This window comes from Strongylocentrotus purpuratus, unplaced genomic scaffold, assembly GCF_000002235.5.
Source record: "Strongylocentrotus purpuratus isolate Spur 01 unplaced genomic scaffold, Spur_5.0 spur5_scaffold_9, whole genome shotgun sequence".
NCBI lineage: Eukaryota > Metazoa > Echinodermata > Echinoidea > Camarodonta > Strongylocentrotidae > Strongylocentrotus > Strongylocentrotus purpuratus.
The window spans coordinates 31,801,604-31,822,012 of record NW_022145615.1 but is presented as its reverse complement, the minus strand read 5'-3'; the positions used below and the strand labels follow the sequence as shown (position 1 = coordinate 31,822,012).

The 20,409-nt window shown below is 36.2% G+C and overlaps 2 protein-coding genes across 3 annotated transcripts; one reads left to right on the top strand and one right to left on the bottom strand.

The window, feature by feature from the left end:
* Positions 1-1,559: 1,559 nt before the first annotated feature.
* LOC590490 (mediator of RNA polymerase II transcription subunit 30) lies at positions 1,560-8,511 on the bottom strand. The gene is made up of 5 exons (XM_030976853.1): positions 8,174-8,511; positions 7,446-7,619; positions 4,470-4,643; positions 3,103-3,207; positions 1,560-2,470 (listed from the first exon to the last, which is right to left on the bottom strand). The coding sequence occupies exons 2-5, from the start codon at positions 7,584-7,586 to the stop codon at positions 2,357-2,359; spliced, it is 534 nt and encodes a 177-aa protein (XP_030832713.1). The 5' UTR covers positions 7,587-7,619; positions 8,174-8,511; the 3' UTR covers positions 1,560-2,356.
* On the top strand, positions 8,307-20,167 carry LOC100893907. Of its 2 annotated transcripts, XM_003731411.3 has the most exons (5): positions 8,307-8,353; positions 15,284-15,602; positions 16,490-16,588; positions 17,040-17,292; positions 17,803-20,167. In XM_003731411.3, the coding sequence occupies exons 2-5, from the start codon at positions 15,342-15,344 to the stop codon at positions 19,590-19,592; spliced, it is 2,403 nt and encodes an 800-aa protein (XP_003731459.2). In that variant the 5' UTR covers positions 8,307-8,353; positions 15,284-15,341; the 3' UTR covers positions 19,593-20,167. The 2 variants fall into 2 exon arrangements, with proteins under 2 accessions (XP_003731459.2, XP_030832711.1); XM_030976851.1 differs by lacking the exon at positions 8,307-8,353 and having other exon boundaries at positions 15,196-15,602.
* Positions 20,168-20,409: the final 242 nt, after the last annotated feature.

The window sequence follows — 20,409 nt, the reverse complement described above, 5'->3', positions numbered from 1 at the left end:
CAAGACACATTCTCACATGGATAAATTTTCTATAGAGGTTGAGTTACTTTTATAATGTATCCCCTTATTCTGTTTAATCATTTTTTTTTATTTTGAAACTTGTCAATAGCAATGCTGTAAATACAAATTACAAACAATAATGAATAAAAATAAATATTTCATTGATCATTTTACTTGTTGTAAGTCAATTGTACTTATTCGCTAATGATACGTAACATGGAATGATGAGGTAATATCCAGTTGTGTCTAACCAGTGAAGGGACACTGCCAACGTAACATGGGGGGGGGAGGGGTGGCACCAGTCACATTTGATGAGTGGACTGTGAAACAACAAAGTGATCGATTGGGGCAAGGGCAGGGGATGGGAACTTATCCGTTGTTATCTCCTCTCCAAGTTCATTATTTAAATCATCTTCACCCTCCCTGCCCCTCTCCCTCTCTCCATTCTTTCCTCTATCTCTCTCTCATTTTTCTCTCTCCCATTTTTCTCTTCTCTTCCTCCCCTCTCTCTGTCTCTATCTTTCACTCTGTCTCTCTCCCTCTCTTCCCCTCTCTTACTCTCTCTCTCTCTATCCTTCCTTCTTCCCTCTCTCTCTCTATCTCCCTCTCTCCATTTTTCCCTCTCTCGCTCTGTCTCTATCCATTCTCTTTCTCTCTCTCTCTCTCTCTCTGTCCCTTATCCATGCACCTCGTTGTCTCATTCCTATTGCAACAAACTCTCACATTCTTCTTGTCTACCATATTCTCTTCCTTTGTCTACATATTCCTCTGCATCTCGAACTACCTATCTGTCCCAGTCTTTCCCTTGTCTTTGTGGCCACTCTCTATAAAGGCCACCTGTCTATAGCGGCCATGTATCCTCCCCCTCAAAAAAGATATGTGTGTTGTAGAACCTGTATAGGAAGGCCATTTGTCTACAGTGGCCACTTTCCATGTTTCCTTTGGGTGGCCTTTGTAGACAGGTTTGACCTTGTTCAATATGCCATTATCAATATGTAATCCAATTTATTCAAGTTTACTTAGTAACAAGCTGTTATATATTCTTATATTTCAATAGTAAGAATGCAAATTGCATAAATAGTTGTTGCTAGGTAGGATAAACAAACTACCTAACAACACGTAATGTATTAGTATGCAATTTGCGTTTAGACTATTAAAATACAATCATTCATAACAGGTGTATGAAATATTCTGTATCAAGGTACTTCACAAAGATATAATGCATTAAATTTGATTATATCAGGAAAAGGGCCCATTCCAATCAAATCTCATTCTGTTTTATATATCAGGCTAAATCACTGTCATGTTTTCTTCGTACTTTTATTCTTCTAAAGTGATACACCTACTCTTCTACAGCTAGTGGGTATATAACAATTATTTCAAGAGTCAATCTCAGTTACTGTAGACTTCAAAAGTTTCTCAGAGTATTTCTATTGTCAATGGTGCTTGACTCTTGACTCTTTTCAGACAGCCGATGGTAATTTCCTGATTGTTTTTATAAATACTAAGATCAATGCCTGGTATGTGCTCAACAGATGGAAGTCTTGGAGGTTTCCAACCTGGTTGAAACCAAGTCAATTCGCTAGAGCCCTTTAGTTAGGCACAGATACTCACTACCAAGTCCCTGAGAGTGGACTTAAAGCTGTCACACCCTGGTTGCTTACTCCCAAGCATAAACATGCTTTCTTTGGTAGTCAGGTAAAAACAAACCATCAAACAAATGCACATATGCACTTCCAGTCTGACAGTCTCAACATATCAATGCCTCTGTCCTCTTCCTTGGAGATAAACATTAATTGCCATTTCCAGTCAATCCACCTGTCTTAAAGGGAGTGTGTCATGACGAGATTATGTGTCCTTCCCGTGGCCCTACTCGGGGCCAATCGGGTATAATATGACTAAGGACGACGCGACCCCAGCATTCACGTGCATCCAACATCCGCGAACCGGAAGCATGAGGGAAACTTCGGTCTGTTTCGCGAACGCTAGCGCGCTGACCCACTCAATCAATTCCATTCGTTTACGTGCAGTCGTCCAAAAGAATACGTAGATGGCGTTAACCAGTATTTGCCATGATACATTCCCTTTAACATATCTCAGTGGGATATGTACATCCATGACTTCCTATCAGGGAGTCTCCATAACTCTGCATCTTTATCTTCAACCTGGTGATATTCACACCATTACTCTAATTCCCAGTGGGCACCGACAGTCTTCTTGGTAGCTTACGCTACCAAGAATGATGATTGGAGTCTTATCATTTCCAATCCGGTGTTGAATGTCTCGTAGCAAGCATTTTCACAGTAACCATCGACAGTCTTGGTAGCTAACGCTCTCTTTGATGATTGGAGTCTTATCATTTCCAATCCGGTGTAGAATGTCTGGTAGCAAGCATGGTGTTGATATCCCACATCAAGTGCCGCATCTGCTCCATCACTTGTCTTAGCTGACGATTCTTAGCTTGTAGTTGCTACAAAATTGTGAGTGAAAACAAAGTTGAATAGTAATAACAACATATGAATAAAGATAGTGCAGTTAAGGATTTGAATCCACGTACCACATGATCTATTATATCTATGATCTATGCATTATCATTTGGAAAAAGATATGGACAATACATCTCCTCCATCACACATATTATTTATGGGTGTCATCAATATCTATTGTCACCCCCCCCCCCCCCCCCCCAATCACCACCAGATTACAGACAAATCAGTTCTATGTTATGAAAAAAAGAACACAAATACAGATATAATTAGAAATTAACAGAGAACCAACAGAGAAGAAAGTCTTTAACTTGAAGAGAGGATGGTATGTCTTTAGATAGCATAATAAAGATCTAGGCCCTGTTTCATAAAACTTGTTATCGATAACAAATGCTAAATTAATATGATAAATTTGCTCTCAGCCAACCGGATGCAACTATTTCAGTAGCTTTTAACAGTTATTGTAACTTGTTATTGATAACAAGTTTCATGAAAAAGGGCCCAGATCCTTCTACATTTACTTGACAGGGTATTGTACCTCAAAAAATAAAATAAAATACAAATTTTCAGTTACATCAAAACAGTAACTGTAATAAGAAGGAACCTCAAAACCCACCTCCATCAAGTGTAGTCTTTCATCATTCAAATACTGTGCTTTCTCTCTTGATCCTAGGGCTATCAGATCTTTACTGCTGATTACATCTTTCCACATGATGAGATCCTGGCAAAAAAAAAAAGATAAATTATTTGTGTTAATTTAAAGAGATGTTAGCTATATAAAATAAGGGTTTTACCACGGCTTGACACCAACTAGGCTCATGGGGCATGTGAGCTTCCAAAATCCAAGTCCTGGGCCCTGTCTTACAAAGACTTGATATTAATCGCAACTTATTTGAATATTTTTTATATTTTTATTTTAAAAAAAAGGGTCTACCTTTATATAAGGATTATGTTTCCATTCAGGTTGCAACCTATTTAGTATATGTCCTGGTCAAATATGTTCTTAATAGGCATTTTATGTTATATAACTGATTGTTATATGAAATGTTGTCTTTTTAACTGAATGAAATAAAATTGAATTATTTGCGATTGATATCAATCGCAACTATGTACATAAGAGGTAGGAGACTGCAAACTTGCGATTGAATAGAGCTTTAGAGGACTTGCAATTGATCCAAATCAATCGCAACTCTTTGTAAGACAGGGCCCAGACCCCCTGAATTTCAAGATTTTGTATATATGGCTCATGCATATAGACTTCAACATTGTGAATCCGAGCCCCCTTCCTTAAGAGTTAGTGTGGAGCCCTGATTATACACAACCCCTAGAGAATATCGCTGTAAATCAGAGTTTAGATTAAGTGAAATTTGAATAATCTTATTGCTGTAAATCAGAGTTTAGATTAAGTGAAATTTGAATAATCTGAAAATTAAAATTAAAATTAAGTATATGGTTGTGTAGTTTATAGGTCACTTTTGTCTGGAAATATTTTTACATCAAATAAATTATGTTCTCCTATTTTTTTGCTTACGGTGAAATTAAAGTTGCTATCAAAAGGCTTTGTTCTATTATTTTGTTCCTTTCTTTACATCAAAATATAACATCTGGAAAACAGATCAGTCAGAAACATTCTCAGTGGCTGATTAATGTTATAATAATACATTTTGCTGCCCAGGGAAGCCATTTCAGCATCAATGCTATTCTTTGTGAGGGCCCTGCAATTATTATTACCCCAGGAGATGCCAGGTTCCCACTTGCACCTGGGTGGAGGGTGGCAAATCCGGATTAATTCCTTTCAAAGGACGTTATTGCCCAGCTGAGATTTAAACTCTCATCCCTAAGATTGAGATTCAAGTCAATGAACCACTACGCCTCCACAATATTGTAATCTCCATGAAAAGGGATGTACCATGAAACTATTTTTCTGTGGGGGTGAGGGGGGGGGGGGTAGTTGATCAAAATTAATCTTGATTTAACACTCACTTCACTGGGCGTGTGAGTACCACTGGCTGTGTGAACTCCACTAGATATCTGGATACACTTATCATAGAGCAGCCGTAGTTTCTTGAAGTGAACCTCGATGTGCTTGGTGATATCTTGTAGCTTAGTTATTTTATCCTGATGACTCTGCTGTGTGTTACTTCTCCCATTAGGTAGCTGGAAGGTAAACAAAATCAAAAGGGGTAATCTAAATAAACACATCATTCATGTGCCTTGAACATCTTTTAAGATGGGTATGCGTGCCTTTTAATAGTTAAACATTGTCATGATTATTTACAGTCATGCCATGGAACTGTAAAGTGATGGGATTAAACGCCCAAATACTCTTTATCTTGAATGCTAACAATAGGTATCACAGATTCACAGTGACATTTTAAAAGTTTCTAAATTTCACTTCCCCTGCCCATTTCCTTTTTGAGCACATGAAAAGAAGAATTTTTATGTCTCATTTGTCAAATTTGAATAAGTACTTTTGAAAATACAGCCACTTACATAAGAGACGAAATGGTCAAATTTTGCTTAATTAAGCTATAACTGACAATTAGCCATTTTCAAGGTGATATAATTTTGTAATTAATTGATGAATCACCTTTCTTTTCAAGAAATCTGTTCTCTGTATGGATTTCTACATGCCTATTTTTTTTCAGGTTTTTTTGACAAATATTTTGTGTGTGGAATTTTTCAAATAATTATATGAAGCCCATTTTGATGCGTGTGACAAATGGCTATTTTTGCGTCGCCGGAACAAGTTTTCATGTGTTTTGAAACATGGCTAGATTTAAGAGTATCTATCAAGACGGGCTGAATTTCGGCATATCTGGGGTATATATATAGATTAACTATTTCTGCAAGTTTGGACCATCAAATCCATTTAAATTAATTTTAAATGGCATTTGAAAATGGCTCTAAACTCTTCAAGAAGTCCAGGTAGACCAAGGAACATCCCTTCACTGCTATTGTGTAAAAATGTGTAGAACAGGTGTCACATGCATATTCACCTGTTCTACACATTTTTACATAATAGCAGTGAAGGGATGTTCCTTTGTCTACCTGAGGAACTGTATATTTTGTACGCTTTCTTTGTCTGTCATGTTCATAGTGTCAGGGTATAGCTGTATTCATCGGATTTTCGCTCAAGCACCATCTCGCAGTCATTCTTAATATTTACATGATTGTATTCTCCAGTAAATTCTCTTTCTTCTCGTATAAAAATTGAATTAAATGTATGTTTTTCTGATATAGAAAAATTGTTTCAAACTTTTCACTCTGATTTTTCACGATCTTTTTAAAACATACCCCCATCATTTTTTATATGAAAATAAAGCTTAAGATGTGCTCTTTCCAACCAGTGGATTTTTAAAACTCAAAGACAAATGGTGTTCAAGCGCATTGAGCTAAAACTAGCGATACGAATCGGCGATCAAATAAAAATGGGGACAAACGAAGTGACACGGTACAAAATAGAGGGTAAATCTCAAGCAATTGTGTCGTAAGTAATTGATGGATTTTGATGAAAATGACATGATATGAAAGACAGAATCCTGAGCTTTCGAGAGACATATAATTTTATAATATTTATTTTTTCCATGATATGAAAATCTTCCTTGATAAAGAGAATTTACATGGTTGAGCTCTGTGTGTCCCCACTCAATTCAGCTTTTCTGCGATACCTACTAACAACATGCCACCTTGAAGAGAACAGATACAGATCATTACCTGATAATATAACACTTGGACCCATTTGGTGTTCAGACTAAAGTTAAGAATTTTGACTTGAAACATCAGCCGATTTTCAGCCCCAAATCTTGTTGCGTGACTTGACTGATCATACTACTGTTGTTACATATTGCAATTGATTTGTAAACAGAAGATATTCATTCAATCATAACACTTATAACAGATTTACATTAATTAATTTATGATTTCCTGACATCAATGACTTTGTATCAAGATGGCAGTGTAAATCTAATAACTGACGAAGTTCCCAATATGATAGTTTGATAGTTTTTTTTATGATGGGTCAGTAATTTTTTTTACTATTTTACCCATTATTAACTAATATATCCTGCATCAAAAATTTGTTCGCTTTTGATTGGTTGAGAGCTCGTCACATGACCAGAAATATTTGAACTATTTTTAGAAAGTACTATATGAGAGTACTATTTGGGAGTTGAAAAAAAAAATGTTTTTTCTATTAAATCTTTATTTAATGAAAACAAAATATTTTAAATCTTTTTATCTTTTTTTTATAAAATAAATTTTTGATGCAGGATATAAAACAAATATACCATGCCTTCTATTCGAGGTACTGGTTAAAACTAAGGGCCTCGATGACTCCAAAAGTATCATTTGCTTTGGGGCTGCGCCCCTCAGCAAATAGTACTATTGGAGTCACCTCTTGCTCATAGTTTTAACCAGAACCTCTCAAGACAGTGTATATTTGTATACTACCGGTACCTTCACAAAATTGATATGCTGTGCTGATGACCTGATGTAATAATTGATAACAAAAATTTAGAGCATCTAGGGTATTTCAGATCTAAACTAAGAACTCCTTGAAACACTTGATCAGTAACTGCAAGTTGACAGTAAGTATTTTTTTAGAAGTAACTGACACATAGGCCAAGTTAAATTTCTATTAAACAGAACTCCTTTTTCATTCCCAAACACATCGTGTGCTCAGAGACAGAAGGGCACTAACATAATTCATTTACAGAGTTAACACCCTTCTTGCTCCCAACAGATGACTTGATGGGAGTTAAAGGCCGCCTGTACTAGTTTGGCTAGGAGGGATTAGACCACCCAGGGAGGTCACTGACAGGTGGCTATCTCATCAACTCAGCCCTTAATTAACATAAGAAAAAGAGGATCATAGTGGACCAATGGTCACCAATTAGGCATTGTTTTCTATATAGAGGGAGCAAGTAGCTACAAGTAGTACAGTGGGGCTTTAATTACCTGGACTCCCTTGAGATTACTGAACATATCCTGTGTTTCTGTAACAAGATCCTGCACAGTCTCCTGTCCCAGACGGCAGAGAGACGCTGCATTCACCTCCTTGGTTGATGAGCCTCCTAGTGATTGCCCCACACCGGACATGTTGATTTACGTCTTCAAAGAAGTCTAGAAACTCTGTTTTTAGGAAAAATAAACAAATTGAAGTTACAAAAACATCAATAACGTACAATCAAATTTAAAAAGAGAGACCCTTTTTTGACATTCTAGACCCTAATATGAAATGAATGTAGTCTACATGTTATGGGAGCCATGTCTTTTTCTTAAAATGGTTTGAGAGATTCCTATTTTTGTTGGGAATGTGCATGAACCCCATCAAATTATAAGGTTTTAATATGAAGCCACAGAAAACCAAAGAAAAGTGAAAAGCGGTAGTGTGGAAAAACATAGTCAAGTCTATCACTGCACTGCTAAAGACTGGCTATTACTATTTTATAACAGCAAAAGGTTGTTTTCATCAATTCACACAGAGAGACAGCTGCACACATACACACTGCACAGTGAACAAAATGCCACAGACTTCTTCTTACACAGAATTTAACATATGGGCACGTGTTACGACATGGCTTTGTCAAAGGAGAAATTAGATGAGAGGTTTTATGCCGTTTATACGACTGTATTTGCCATTTCAACTAAGCCCACGAATATTTTTCACATCAAATAATACTTACCTAATTCTTAAAAAGCTCTTTTGGTGATCGAACATCCAACAACGTTAAACAAAAGTGCCAAATTAAAAGCTGAGATGAGCCTGAGATTTTTGGAAGTGAGATGAGAAGATCGAATTCGGGTTGGGTGCACGATCGACCGTCGAATTCGTTTATTCCTGAATGTCATGGAGATTTACCGAGGTCTGATATTATTTACACTTTCTTCTGTATTTCAAAAGTACTACTGAATGTCTTATCAATTATTTAAATTACCGAATATTTTAACAGTGCATCAAAAGAAGCAATGTAACGCGGACAGTTACATTACTACAGCTAGCCCCACATACTCTAAATTGTGTATGGCCAGTTGTTGTTGTTGTGTTTTGAGTTATTGGCGATTAGTCAGTGATTTGACTATTGTCGCCAAAATACTTTACGGCACGTGTTATATCTCTCAATTTTGGATTTAAAAAAAAAAAAAAATTTATTTCGTTTTATATTTATCTATCTTTTAAGATAGTATCGTAAAATAATATCGTAAGCAAAACATTCATGGGCTTTGTTAGTGTTTCTTAACAGTACGTGCAGATTATTTGTTATATCACATACACACCATACATAAATATGTATATAAGATAGCACCTACACAAGCTTCTATATTCAGTAATCTTATCATACCTTTTATCATTGTTGTTACTTTTTCTTATTTTATTTTCTTAATACATTATGTTATTATATTTTTTAATGTACTGAGTGTAATTTAACATATTTATAATATTGTATTATGTTTTACTGTTCTTATTTTATTTTCTTATATGTTATTATATTTTTAATGTACTGAGTGTAATTTAGCATATTATAATATTGTATAATGTTTTACTATTCTTATTTTCTTTTCTTATTACATTATGTTATTATATTTTTAATGTACTGAGTGTAATTTAGCATATTTATAATATTGTATTATATTTTACTGTTCATCAAGGGAGGTATTACTTCCTGATAGGGAACCGTTTCGTTCTGAGAAAGAACCGTACAATAGCTTTTTGTATACTGGACTCACTCTTTTTTAAGTATTCCATAATTTTTTCCGGTTGGGATTCGTTAATTTCTGTTAAAAACATAGCCCTTTCAATAATATAGTTAGGGCAATGTACTAAAAAATATTTTACAGTCTCTATTTCACTGGGGCATCTATTACAGAAACCAGTAGCATGAATTCCCAATCTGAGGAGATCCTGGTTAAGTCCAAGGACTCCAAAGCGGAGTCGATGAATTATTGTTGAATGTTGTCTCTCTAATGAACATATATATGGTTTATTAACATCTTTTTGATATGTTTATACGAGTTGGTTTTGTTCCACCTTTCTTGCCAAAGGAGTTTGGAACTTGTAGTAATTAAGCTTTTCATTTCTGACATATTTAGATTATTATTGACTTCTATTTTCTTTACTAATGCGGCCTTTGTGTGGAAATCCGCCATCTCGTTCCCTTTTATTCCACAATGTCCAGGTATCCACTCTACATATATATCAACTCCTTTATTCTTTAAGTGAGTAGTCATGGTGAGAATTTCCAGAATAAAAGATTCGTCCTTCTGTTGTTGTAATGCAATAAGTGCACTCAGTGAATCACTAAAAATAACAACCCCCACATAAATGTCTAATTCATCTACCCATCTGAGAGCAAGAATGATGGCAGCCAATTCAGCCCTGTACGAAGAGGTGAAATTTGCTAACCTTTTGCTCCGATGTACAGAGTAGTAAGGGACGTAAAAAGCAGCTGCAGAGGTCCCTCTTTCAGGTACTTTTGATCCATCGGTGTATATATGTAATTGAGTCGCCCATTTAGTATGTATGATTTCCAGGCTGCTTTGTTTTTGTTGTGTAGGATGATCTGTTTTCTTTATTCGAGTACTTAATTCCGTTGACACTGCCGGAGGGTAGAATAACCATGGTGGAAATGGGGAGTAGGTTATCGTTTCTATACGTTTTCCCAGATTGCTTTGTATTCTATATCCAAAAGGTTTGTTTACGTTTTTCCCCTTCAAGTATTCAAAATGCCAACATGGTTCAATGTTTTTTAACAACGGATGATTCGCCCATCTTTCGATGTTTTGTCTATATTTACTTGAAAGCATTTGTCTTCTTATATCCAAAGGCATTTCCCCCATTTCCACCTGTAGTGATTCTAAGGAGGTTAAGGGCAGCCCACCTGCGCATATCCTCAGTGCTTGATATTGGACAGAGTCAATGGCTTTTTCGGTGGTAGCAGCTGCACTGTCATACGCCTCACATCCGTAATCAAAAAGAGACCTTATAAGTGCTCTGTACACCATAATAAGTGATTTCGAGGAACTTCCCCAGTTTGTTCCAGTTAGACATCTTAAGATATTTAATTTTCTTTTACTTCTCGTGATTACATTTTCGATATGTGGTTGCCAAGTTAACCTTTTATCAAATATAACCCCTAAAAAGCGATGAGATTTTTCGTACATTAACACATTTCCATTCAGTTCTATAACAGGCGGTAGAACGGCATTCCAACTTTTCGTAAAAAGTACGGGCACTGTTTTGACAGGTGAGAGTCGAAACCCCCACTCTTCAAACCAACGATTTAAAAGATTCAAATATTTCTGTATTTTTTCAGTATTATGTACAATGTTCCTGCCTGATATCCATATTGCGCAGTCATCTGCATACATAGATATTCTTACATCTTGGTCTGTCGGTATATCACCCATCATTATATTATATAAAAGAGGACTTAAAACACTCCCTTGTGGACTTGTGGTAACCCGTTATGCGTTTTATAAGTTTTAGATTCTGTATTTCCAATTCGTATTTGAAAAGTTTGTGCTGTTAGATAATTTTCTATATATCTCAGCATGTTCCCTTCTATTCCATTTTTTGCTAATTTAAAAACCAGACCCTTTATCCAAACTGTATCGAAAGCCTTTTCGACATCCAAGAAAACCGCTATTACAATTTATACTCTTTTGGATGTCGTTTTCTAATTGTACAATATTGTCCGTCACACTACGACCTTTCCTAAATCCACTTAAAAAATTGGGTAATAAATCATGCTTTTCAACATACCATTGTAGTCTTTCTTTTATCATTCGTTCAATTATTTTGGCAAAACATGATGTTAAAGAGATTGGTCTATATGACGATGTATTTCTGGGATCTTTTCCATGTTTGTGAATGGGGATTATTATAGAATGCTTTAATTGAATTGGAATTTCCCCGGTTTTCCATATTAAGTTAATGATGTTCAGCATGATTTCCTTGTTTGCTTTTGGCAGATTTTCATAAACAACGTAAGGTATATTATCTTTTCCTGGGGCAGTCTTTTTTCGCGATTGCACTGCCTTTTCAAATTCTGTTATAAAAAAGGGTTCATTTATAACATGATCTACATTTAAAATATGAATGTCATTATTTGGTGCCTTCGGTAATTCCTTATTAGTATCCCTGTCTTTTATTCCTATTTTTTGAAAGTAATTTCCAAAGGCATTTGCTTTCTCCTGATCGGAGACAATATCTTTACTATTTACAATCAATGTTGACATATTTTTTTTTTTTTTTATTAGTACACCATTCAGCCGTTTTATACAAGCCCAGATCTTAGATTCTGGCATATACTGATCAAGCTTCGTGCAAAATGCTCGCCAGTAATTTCGTTCTGCTTGGCGGAGCACACGCTGTGCTTTTGCTTTCTTTTTTAAGTACTCATCTACCTTTTCAAAAGTTATTTTCCGTGACATCTTATTACACATTCTATTTCTCTCTTTGATTTTCTCTGTACATTCTTTGGTCCACCAAGGCACCGGATTTTTAGAGACATTTCTCCTTTTCGGTACAGTTTCTTTTATACACAGTTTTAAATATTTCATGAAATTATCATATATTTCCTGTATATCATTATTTATAAGTATGAGATCATTTGTAATCATCTCTTCACATTTCTTAGCAAATTTTTTCAAATTTATATGTTTAAAGGAGATAAAATCATCTGCACTACTTATTGAAGCATCTTTATATTCAGAGCTTTTCCCGTTTAAAGTTGTTTGGATATTTATTGGGAAGTGATCACTTCCAAAAAGGCTTTCCATGACTCTCCAAGTACTTCTACATGCCAGTGAAGGAGTGGTTATACATAAATCTAAGCATGACAGTTTTCCTGTTCGTGGATCCAGTCTGGTTCCTTCGCCATCATTCAAAACAGTTAGATTATGATGATTCACAAATTGTTCTATCACTTGTCCATTCTTGTCTGTTTTGTCACTTCCCCACATGGTACCATGAGCGTTAAAATCGCCTACTATAATAACTTTATCATTTTTATTAACGTCTTTTAATAGCACATTCATAATATATTCATTTAATTTCTTACAAGGATTATAAAAGTTCACAATTGATAACTTTTCATTTCCTGCGTGTATGTTTACTTGCTGCATTTCTAAATTTACATCATTCATTGGACCTTCATACTTGATTTTATTATGAACGTATATCGCACATCCTCCCCTCGCCTGATTTTCCCTATTTCTTGGGAGACATGTGTATTCAGGAATTTGAAGAACTCTATTTTCCTGAAACCATGTTTCTTGTATACATATCAAATCATAGCAATGTTTGTGTGTGTTCAAATACTTTATAAGTTCTTTTCCATGTCCTAGTAATCCCTGTGCATTCCATTGTAGTATGGAAAACAGTATCATCAATGTTTTAAGTATCGTTATCAACATTGTTAGCACTACTTATTTGCTGCAGCGATCTTTTCGCTGCGACCAGAACTAAATTATTTATTTCTTTAAGAGTTTTGCCCTCTGTGAGTGAGAGGATCAATTGACATATAAAGTCAATTATCTGATCATCATTTGCTGTAGCTATAAAGTTCGTGGTTACAGAAGGATTTTCTTTCTTTTCATTGTCTTTTTTTGAAGTGATTGTTGTGGAGTTTGTTGATGTTGTTGAAGGATTTTGTGGGATTTTTCGAGGGATTTTCGAAGGATGTTTTGAGGTTGTTCGAGGTGGTAAGACATTTTGAGTTTGTTGGGTGCTGGTGGTTACGGGAGGTACGTTTTGTGTGGTTGCAGCGATGGCATATGAGCCAGGTATCGCATCTCTTGGTTTAATTTGTGTGTTTTCTTGTTCCTCTTTCCTCATTTGGGAGGTTTGTGTGACAATGTTAGTTTGAGGGGTATTTTGTTTATTTGTCCATATTTGTGATGCTTGTGCATATGTGATTTTTTCTGTGATTTTGATGTGTTGTACTTGTTTAGCTTTTTTTGCTTGTGTGCAACCATTATAAGCAGCAGAATGCTCGCCTCCGCAGTTTACACATTTCGGGGTGTCTTTTTTGGCGCACTCCTCAAACTTGTGGCTTTCGCCACATCTAACGCATCTCATGTTAGACCGGCACGCTGCTGCCCCATGCCCAAATCTTTGGCACTTGAAGCACCTGACTACTTTGGGAATGTATAATTTTACCAACTTTATTTGGTAGCACATCCTTATCGATGTTGGTAGAGTGGATGTACTAAAGGTCAGGATGACGCTTGTTAGAGGAATCTGCTTTGATTCGTTTGTTTCCATTTGATCTTTATCTTCTCCATTCTTCACCCTTTTTGTCATTCTTTTAACCGCTGTTACCTGTTGCGTTCTTAATTCAGACAAAATTTCTTCCTCAGTCATTTCTATTGGAATGGCGTAAATTACCCCTTTGGCGCCTCTTGCACCCTCGGTCACTTTGACAGGAATATTCCCTATATTATCCAACTGTATATTGCTCGAACTTGTTTTATGTTCTTACACTTAACTAGTAATCCAGAGCTAACAGGTTTTATGAATTCCACGGGACTAACACACACATCTTTAATCGCTCGTGCGATTTTTATGGGACTCATATTTTTTAAAGATTTATTTTTGTCTATTGGGGTAATGAACAGTTTGAAATCTGTTTGCTTTGGATCTTTGCCAGGAGAAGGGGTTTGATAAACCGTGGTGTTTGAGTCTGATTCTGATGTTTTAGTGTTTAAGTTTTCTACCGCTACACTTTCTTCTCGTCTTCTTTTTTGATTAGGTTCTCCTTTCCTAGGTCGATTATGAGTAACAACTCTGAACACGTCATCACTTTCACTTCTCACAGACAGTTCCGGCTCAGAGAGAGCCGAAGCCGTCGCCATGATTGGCCTCCCAAAAAAGGCGGGAAATTTGAATGCCGTCGCACGTGCTATACTGTTAGAAGGTGCAGGATTGTGTTAGAAGCCCACAAAATAATTGCTTACCTACAGAAATAATCCAAATTCATAAATCTTTCCAAATGCTACCATTTGAATTCCAAAGTACGTTTCAAAGATAATTCCAAATATTTCGGTATATTCCGAGAGAGAACCAAAGACACGTCCGTCACACGTGGCAAACGTGTACTCTTGGCTATGGTGACTCTGAAATTTAGTGCTGTGAAAAAGTAGACACAAAATCAGTGATTTTGATTCAAGGGAATACATAAATTGTAAGTCAAAATATCATATAATCAGATAATTGGTATCACATTTTACTTTTAATTTTGATGACATGCATAATCTCTCGAAATGATTTCCAGACCTTTAGTGGTAAGTTCATATTTTTTTCGGAACAGACGCAATTGCAAAACCAAAAAGTAAAGACTGCAAAATTTGCTAGTCTTTTGTTTTGTCAATATTTTCATGATTTCACACCCTATTCAAAAGAAAATTTCAGCACTAGTCTAGGTAATTATTATGTTCCTTTTTCCATTGCTATTGGTGATACATTATTACATGTATCATGTTTTGGAAATCTTACTGATTTTTGAAAAAAGATACACTGCAACTGTCCACGAATATGGGGGAACTTTGGTCACACCACTGTAATATTGTGGCTGAAATTAGATCTTTAAAAGCGGTTTTAACTTCAATATAATATATGCCCTATTTGTGATTGAATACTTTGCATTCACCTAGGTTAATTCATTGTCCATGTTTCATTGTTATTTTGGGGATGGGGTGGGGCAACAAATTTTATTTTTTGATTGTCAAAGATGGAGCGGTGAAATGTAGTTCTTTGAAGTTTGAAGGAAGAATTCTCTTTTCTTTTCTTCCAGGAATTCCTCATCAAGATAATTCATCTTATAGGAACAACAATTGTCTTGAACAGATACGATGGATTCCTTCAGGGTTCTGCATGACAGCTTGGCACAGAGCTGTTGCCTATGTCACATCGAGACAGGAACTATCCTAGACCAATTACATCTTGGTTCACTTCATAAAGGTCAAGATTTAAATGAGGAGATTTCTATGTCCACCAGGGATCTAGTCTTAGTGAAGTTAGGCTTGATCACAAGCCTTTCTGAGATCAACCATTGCAGCAAATTAAAAGAAGTGCAGCAAGCCCTCCTTTCATCAGAAAAATTTGAGCATCTAGTAAGTCAGGCTGATAAAAACCCGATTTAAATCGGTTTCCCCATTTTTTTCTTCTTCTTCCCGATTTTATCCTGATTTTGCTGATTTTTCTCTTATTTTCTCTATTCTTCTCTATTATTTCCCAATTTTTCTTACTCAAAAGGGGGGGGGGGGGGGGCGGGAATGTTGTTAGATGCCATTTTTCCCCTCGAATCCTTTTTTTTTTTACTCAAGAGGGGCGTGGTTGCATGAGTATGTGTTCCTTTAAAGTAAATTCAATCCAAAATAGTTTTAGATAGAGACAACTCCATTGCAGAGACCTAATTGGTGTATAATATCTTAGTACTGTAAGTAGATTTTTTGCAATAAATATAAGACTACTTGTGCACTTATTTTTGCATCCTTTCCTTGAAGTATAAATCTTTCAAACTACCTTTTCCATCTTATTATGAGATAATAATTTTGTTTCTCTATCCAACTTTTTGTATCGTGCCAAGAGTGCATTTTCCCAATGCTCTATCCCAGAATGAAATGGCTTTCCAGCAAATGTAGTTCACGCTGACAGTCCAGATAACTTCCAGGGACTACTGCTGAGGCACTTAATGCCCTTATCCCAGTAAACCGCACTTGTCTTCCTCATACCATTTGCAATCTTTAATTTATCTTCGTGATTGGCTACATAACCCTTTAATGATTACAAAAAGAAGAAGAAAAAAAAAGAAATTCTATCAAAGCATCATGTAATAATTCCAACTACATCTGTTCATTTCTGTTGACAATCAAGGTGTGAGCTTACAGTTTTTAATTGGCTACAGTTTTTTCAAGTGACACAACTGCTGCAATATGAATGCATAATTATAACGTTCTCAATCTCAATGAATATCACAATTTTACCATCTATCCTGCAGCTTTCTATGTTAAGCTCAACTGATCAGCTAGTTGCATATAGTGCCAGTAGATGCCTTGAAGTTCTTCTGCTGAAATTAGCCAAGATTGACAAAGATAAGGTAAGTACTTACTTAGATACTACACAGTGGGGCTTCAGGGAATGTAACATTTTGATTGGTAGCTTGCATCTAGAATATTACCTTTAAAAAAAATGTACATTTGCAACTGAACTAAACATTTAATTTCCAATCAAATAATTGTGACGCAGGTGAATGAAATTGCATCTTTGTAAATCTGGCAGCAAGTAATTCATGAACTAACAATGTAAGCATTATGATACAAATTTCAGCATTGATTTCTTCTTAGTTTTGAATTATTGTGTGGATTATCATGTACTTGTGACCATTGGGTTATCATTGCATATCAGGCAAATAAATGCCATGAGGAATATCCACCATTCCATCAAATTTGTGATTTCATCAAAACAGTTAGTCCCTGTTTGCATTTGTTATTGCTGGTGACTTAAATTAATTGGATTCCATTCAGTATATTTCATTTATTCGTTTGCAGGCAGAGGGTTTTCTGAGGCAAGCCATCCAGTCCATCCTTCATCCTGGAGGAGGCTTGGAGCAGAAGATGTCTTCAGTCATGAACAGGATCATCTTTACCTTGGATCTCATGACAAACATCTCGAGTGGAGAGTTAGTGAAGACAGACAAAATAGATGGAGACACGCCCACTCTTCCTTGTATGAGAAGCTCTACATCATCTGCAGATGAGGGCAGCAGAGTGATAACGCAGCCTAGCGATGATTGTGCATCTGGTAAGATGTAGGGATACCTTGCTTTTTATGACCAGATTGTATGTAGACGTATTTTATAAGATTTGACCACGTTTGATGTGATTTGAGGACAGACTTAGACTTTTGTTTTAATCACCTTGCCATCTGTCAAGATCGCTTTTCACTCAAAGAGCAGTCCCCCCCCCCCTTCCCCTAACCATCACCACATTTTCTTTAGCAGCTTTCATGATACACAATAACTTTCAGATTCATATGTTTAGCTCATGCTGATGAATAATGATATCATTTCATTTCAAAGAAACTTGTCAACAAATTTAAGAGCATTTGAAGGATGAGATTCAGTTGCTTGAATAGTGGGCCAAAAGAATCAAATTTGGCACTGAATATAGTTAATGATGTAAGGCCTTTAGCTTATAGCTCAAAAGGAGAAGAAAACAAAATATGTTTGGGGATACTGTGCATTATGTTATTTTATATTTGTAAGTTTGACAAATTTTGAAATTATTTTTCAAAATCAATTATACTCTCCAGATCTTACCATATGGTACCATGATGTAATCAAGGAGAACATCACAGAGCTTTGTGCCTTCTCTTCAAGTCAGTTTGACAAAGATTCCAACCAACACTATGTCACTGGACATGAACCATCCTCCATCTTCTGGCTTCATTCATTGAATATCTCCTCCAAACACAAGATCTACCATGCCTTCCTTAGACTTCTCTACTCATATACCAAAGTACATATGAAGAGGGACCCTCACAGCATGCTACCTTTCATACAGGCAACCTTGCCTCACCTCCAGGCAGAGCTAATGACTTACTGCAGGGGTAGTGTTGCCAATTTGAAGATGGTGCTCAGCGTACTGATCATGTGTCTGAAAGCATGTGTGAAAGCTTGTGAGAGTGCAAAGCACAGTGGGGAAGTTGAATCCAACAGTGTAGAGTCACTGCAAACATTGGGTGCGTCATGGAGTAGGCTTGTAGGGGACGTTTGCGAAGAACAGTGGTTAGAGAAGATGCCATATCATGAAGGACCTGTCGGTTTGGGAGGATCTGTGTTTGCTGCAGAAGAGGAGTGTGAGAAATCTTCAGAGGAATACATCAGAGGAGACAGGATGATTCTAAGAAAGCTTGCTCAGCTTGTAATACTAGGTTCAGAGTTAGAAGCAGTGTCTTCTGGAATGGCAGGAAGACGGGGAGTCAGTCACCTTGATCAAGTGTCTCGTTTCATCGTGTCCAAACTGAGAGAGTCATTGCAGAAGGAAGAAACTGTGAGTCAAGGAAGATGGATCTTTGAAATATTTGGGGATCAAGACGATGCTTTGATACAAATTATGCTCATCCTTCTGAAGATTAATCTGTCATCAAAGATGCACATTGATGATGACAGTGGATGCACAGGGAAAAATGAGGATGTTGGTGACCATGGAAAGGAAATTCGTGCTGAGCAAAAGGGGGAATGCATCCTTGATGCACATCATGTCTTCATCTCTTTCTTGGATCATATGTCTTGGGATCATAGCATCTTGCTTGATCTGCTCATCTCAACGGAAACAGATTTCCTGGAGTACTTCATCAGGTATCTGCATTTGGTAACGACTGATTGGCAGGGGTTTGTTCAGGTTCAAAAGCTTTACAGAAGGAAAGAAGAGGATAAGAATAATGTAGCATGTCAGATTCTATCAAGTGATGACAATAGTGATGATGGTGATGATGATGTTGAAGGAAATGATGATGAGGATGATGTAAGCCATAGCAATGAAGGTTGTGATGGCTATGATGATGATATTGATGAAGATGATGATGGTTGTGATGGTGGTTATGAGGTTGGGATTATTAAAGAATTTGCTGAAAAGTTCACTGATGGTACTGATGACGACAATGCTATTGAGAATGATGTCAGTATGAATGAAATCAGTGCAAAGGAGAACGATCTTTACGGACAAATTGGATCCGAACAACTTCCAAAGTCATCAGAAAATCTTCCAGTTAAACGAAAATGTGAACTTGAAGAAGTGGATGAAAATGCAGCAAGGAAAACAAAGAGAACAGAAATAGAAGGGCTTACTAATGTCACTTTACCACTGGAGGATATGGATGAGGCTAGTTGTGGAGACCATACTGTACGTGACGGGAAGAACGAGGTCTGTATCCAGTCAGTATCTGAGTTGGGTTGTTTAGATGATACCATGACAATCTTGATTCGACTCCGTCTTGCCATAGAAAGGCTTGATAGGAAAGGCCTTTTCCCATTCTCGGCCACGCCTCTCATCAGAATACTTGTCAAGGTAGAAGATATATATGAGGCTGTGGATGGATGAGCATTACTTTTCTTCTCTTTGGAGAATTCATAATTACAGTTCAAGTGCGTTTCATGCACTTAATCTCGAGTCTACTGTATTCTTCTTTGTCTTTTTTTTATAAGATTTGTACTGTGCTAAACTTGCCAAAGACTGGAATTTCGGCTGTTACTGTTTTCCTTGTTTCATAAATAAAGATATTCTGCCAACTGCAAAAAATATCTGTAAGAGAATTCTTGATTGTGTCTTTAAACTGTCTTGTATTTGTATTTCAGTACAATTAGACAATCGCTGCCGTTAAAAAATATTCAAAAATGAAAAATGTACTAACTTCAGTCTTGAATTAAACCATACTAAAAGAGTTGTCAATTCACTAATTTATGAAGCACCAAGTCCCAACTTCTTCATCCTCCTGATATATCAATTTATATGAATGAATAAACAGACAATACATAGTCGTGAAATGGTATTTGCATGTTATGACTGAATTCATTTTATGTGTAATAGAATTACAACAACATGTCAGGATAAGAGACCGACACTTGCCCAATGCCATAAACCATATGCTGAGCCAGGTTAAAATATTAGTCATATTTTATGTTTACGGAACTCTGGAGACCAAGCACAAACAAAAAAAAATAAGTTAGAATTCAGTTTACATTTGAGGATTTTTTTTTTATTTACCAGATGTATTTCAAAAATAGTATTTACAAATTTTACACAAACATGTCTTTGAAATTAAGATACTTTTTTTACACAATGTATAAAGAGCATTGTTTCCAAGTGTGTTTAAAGATAAAGGTTAGTCCTGGTCATAGGATTGCATTGTGAAAGAGAA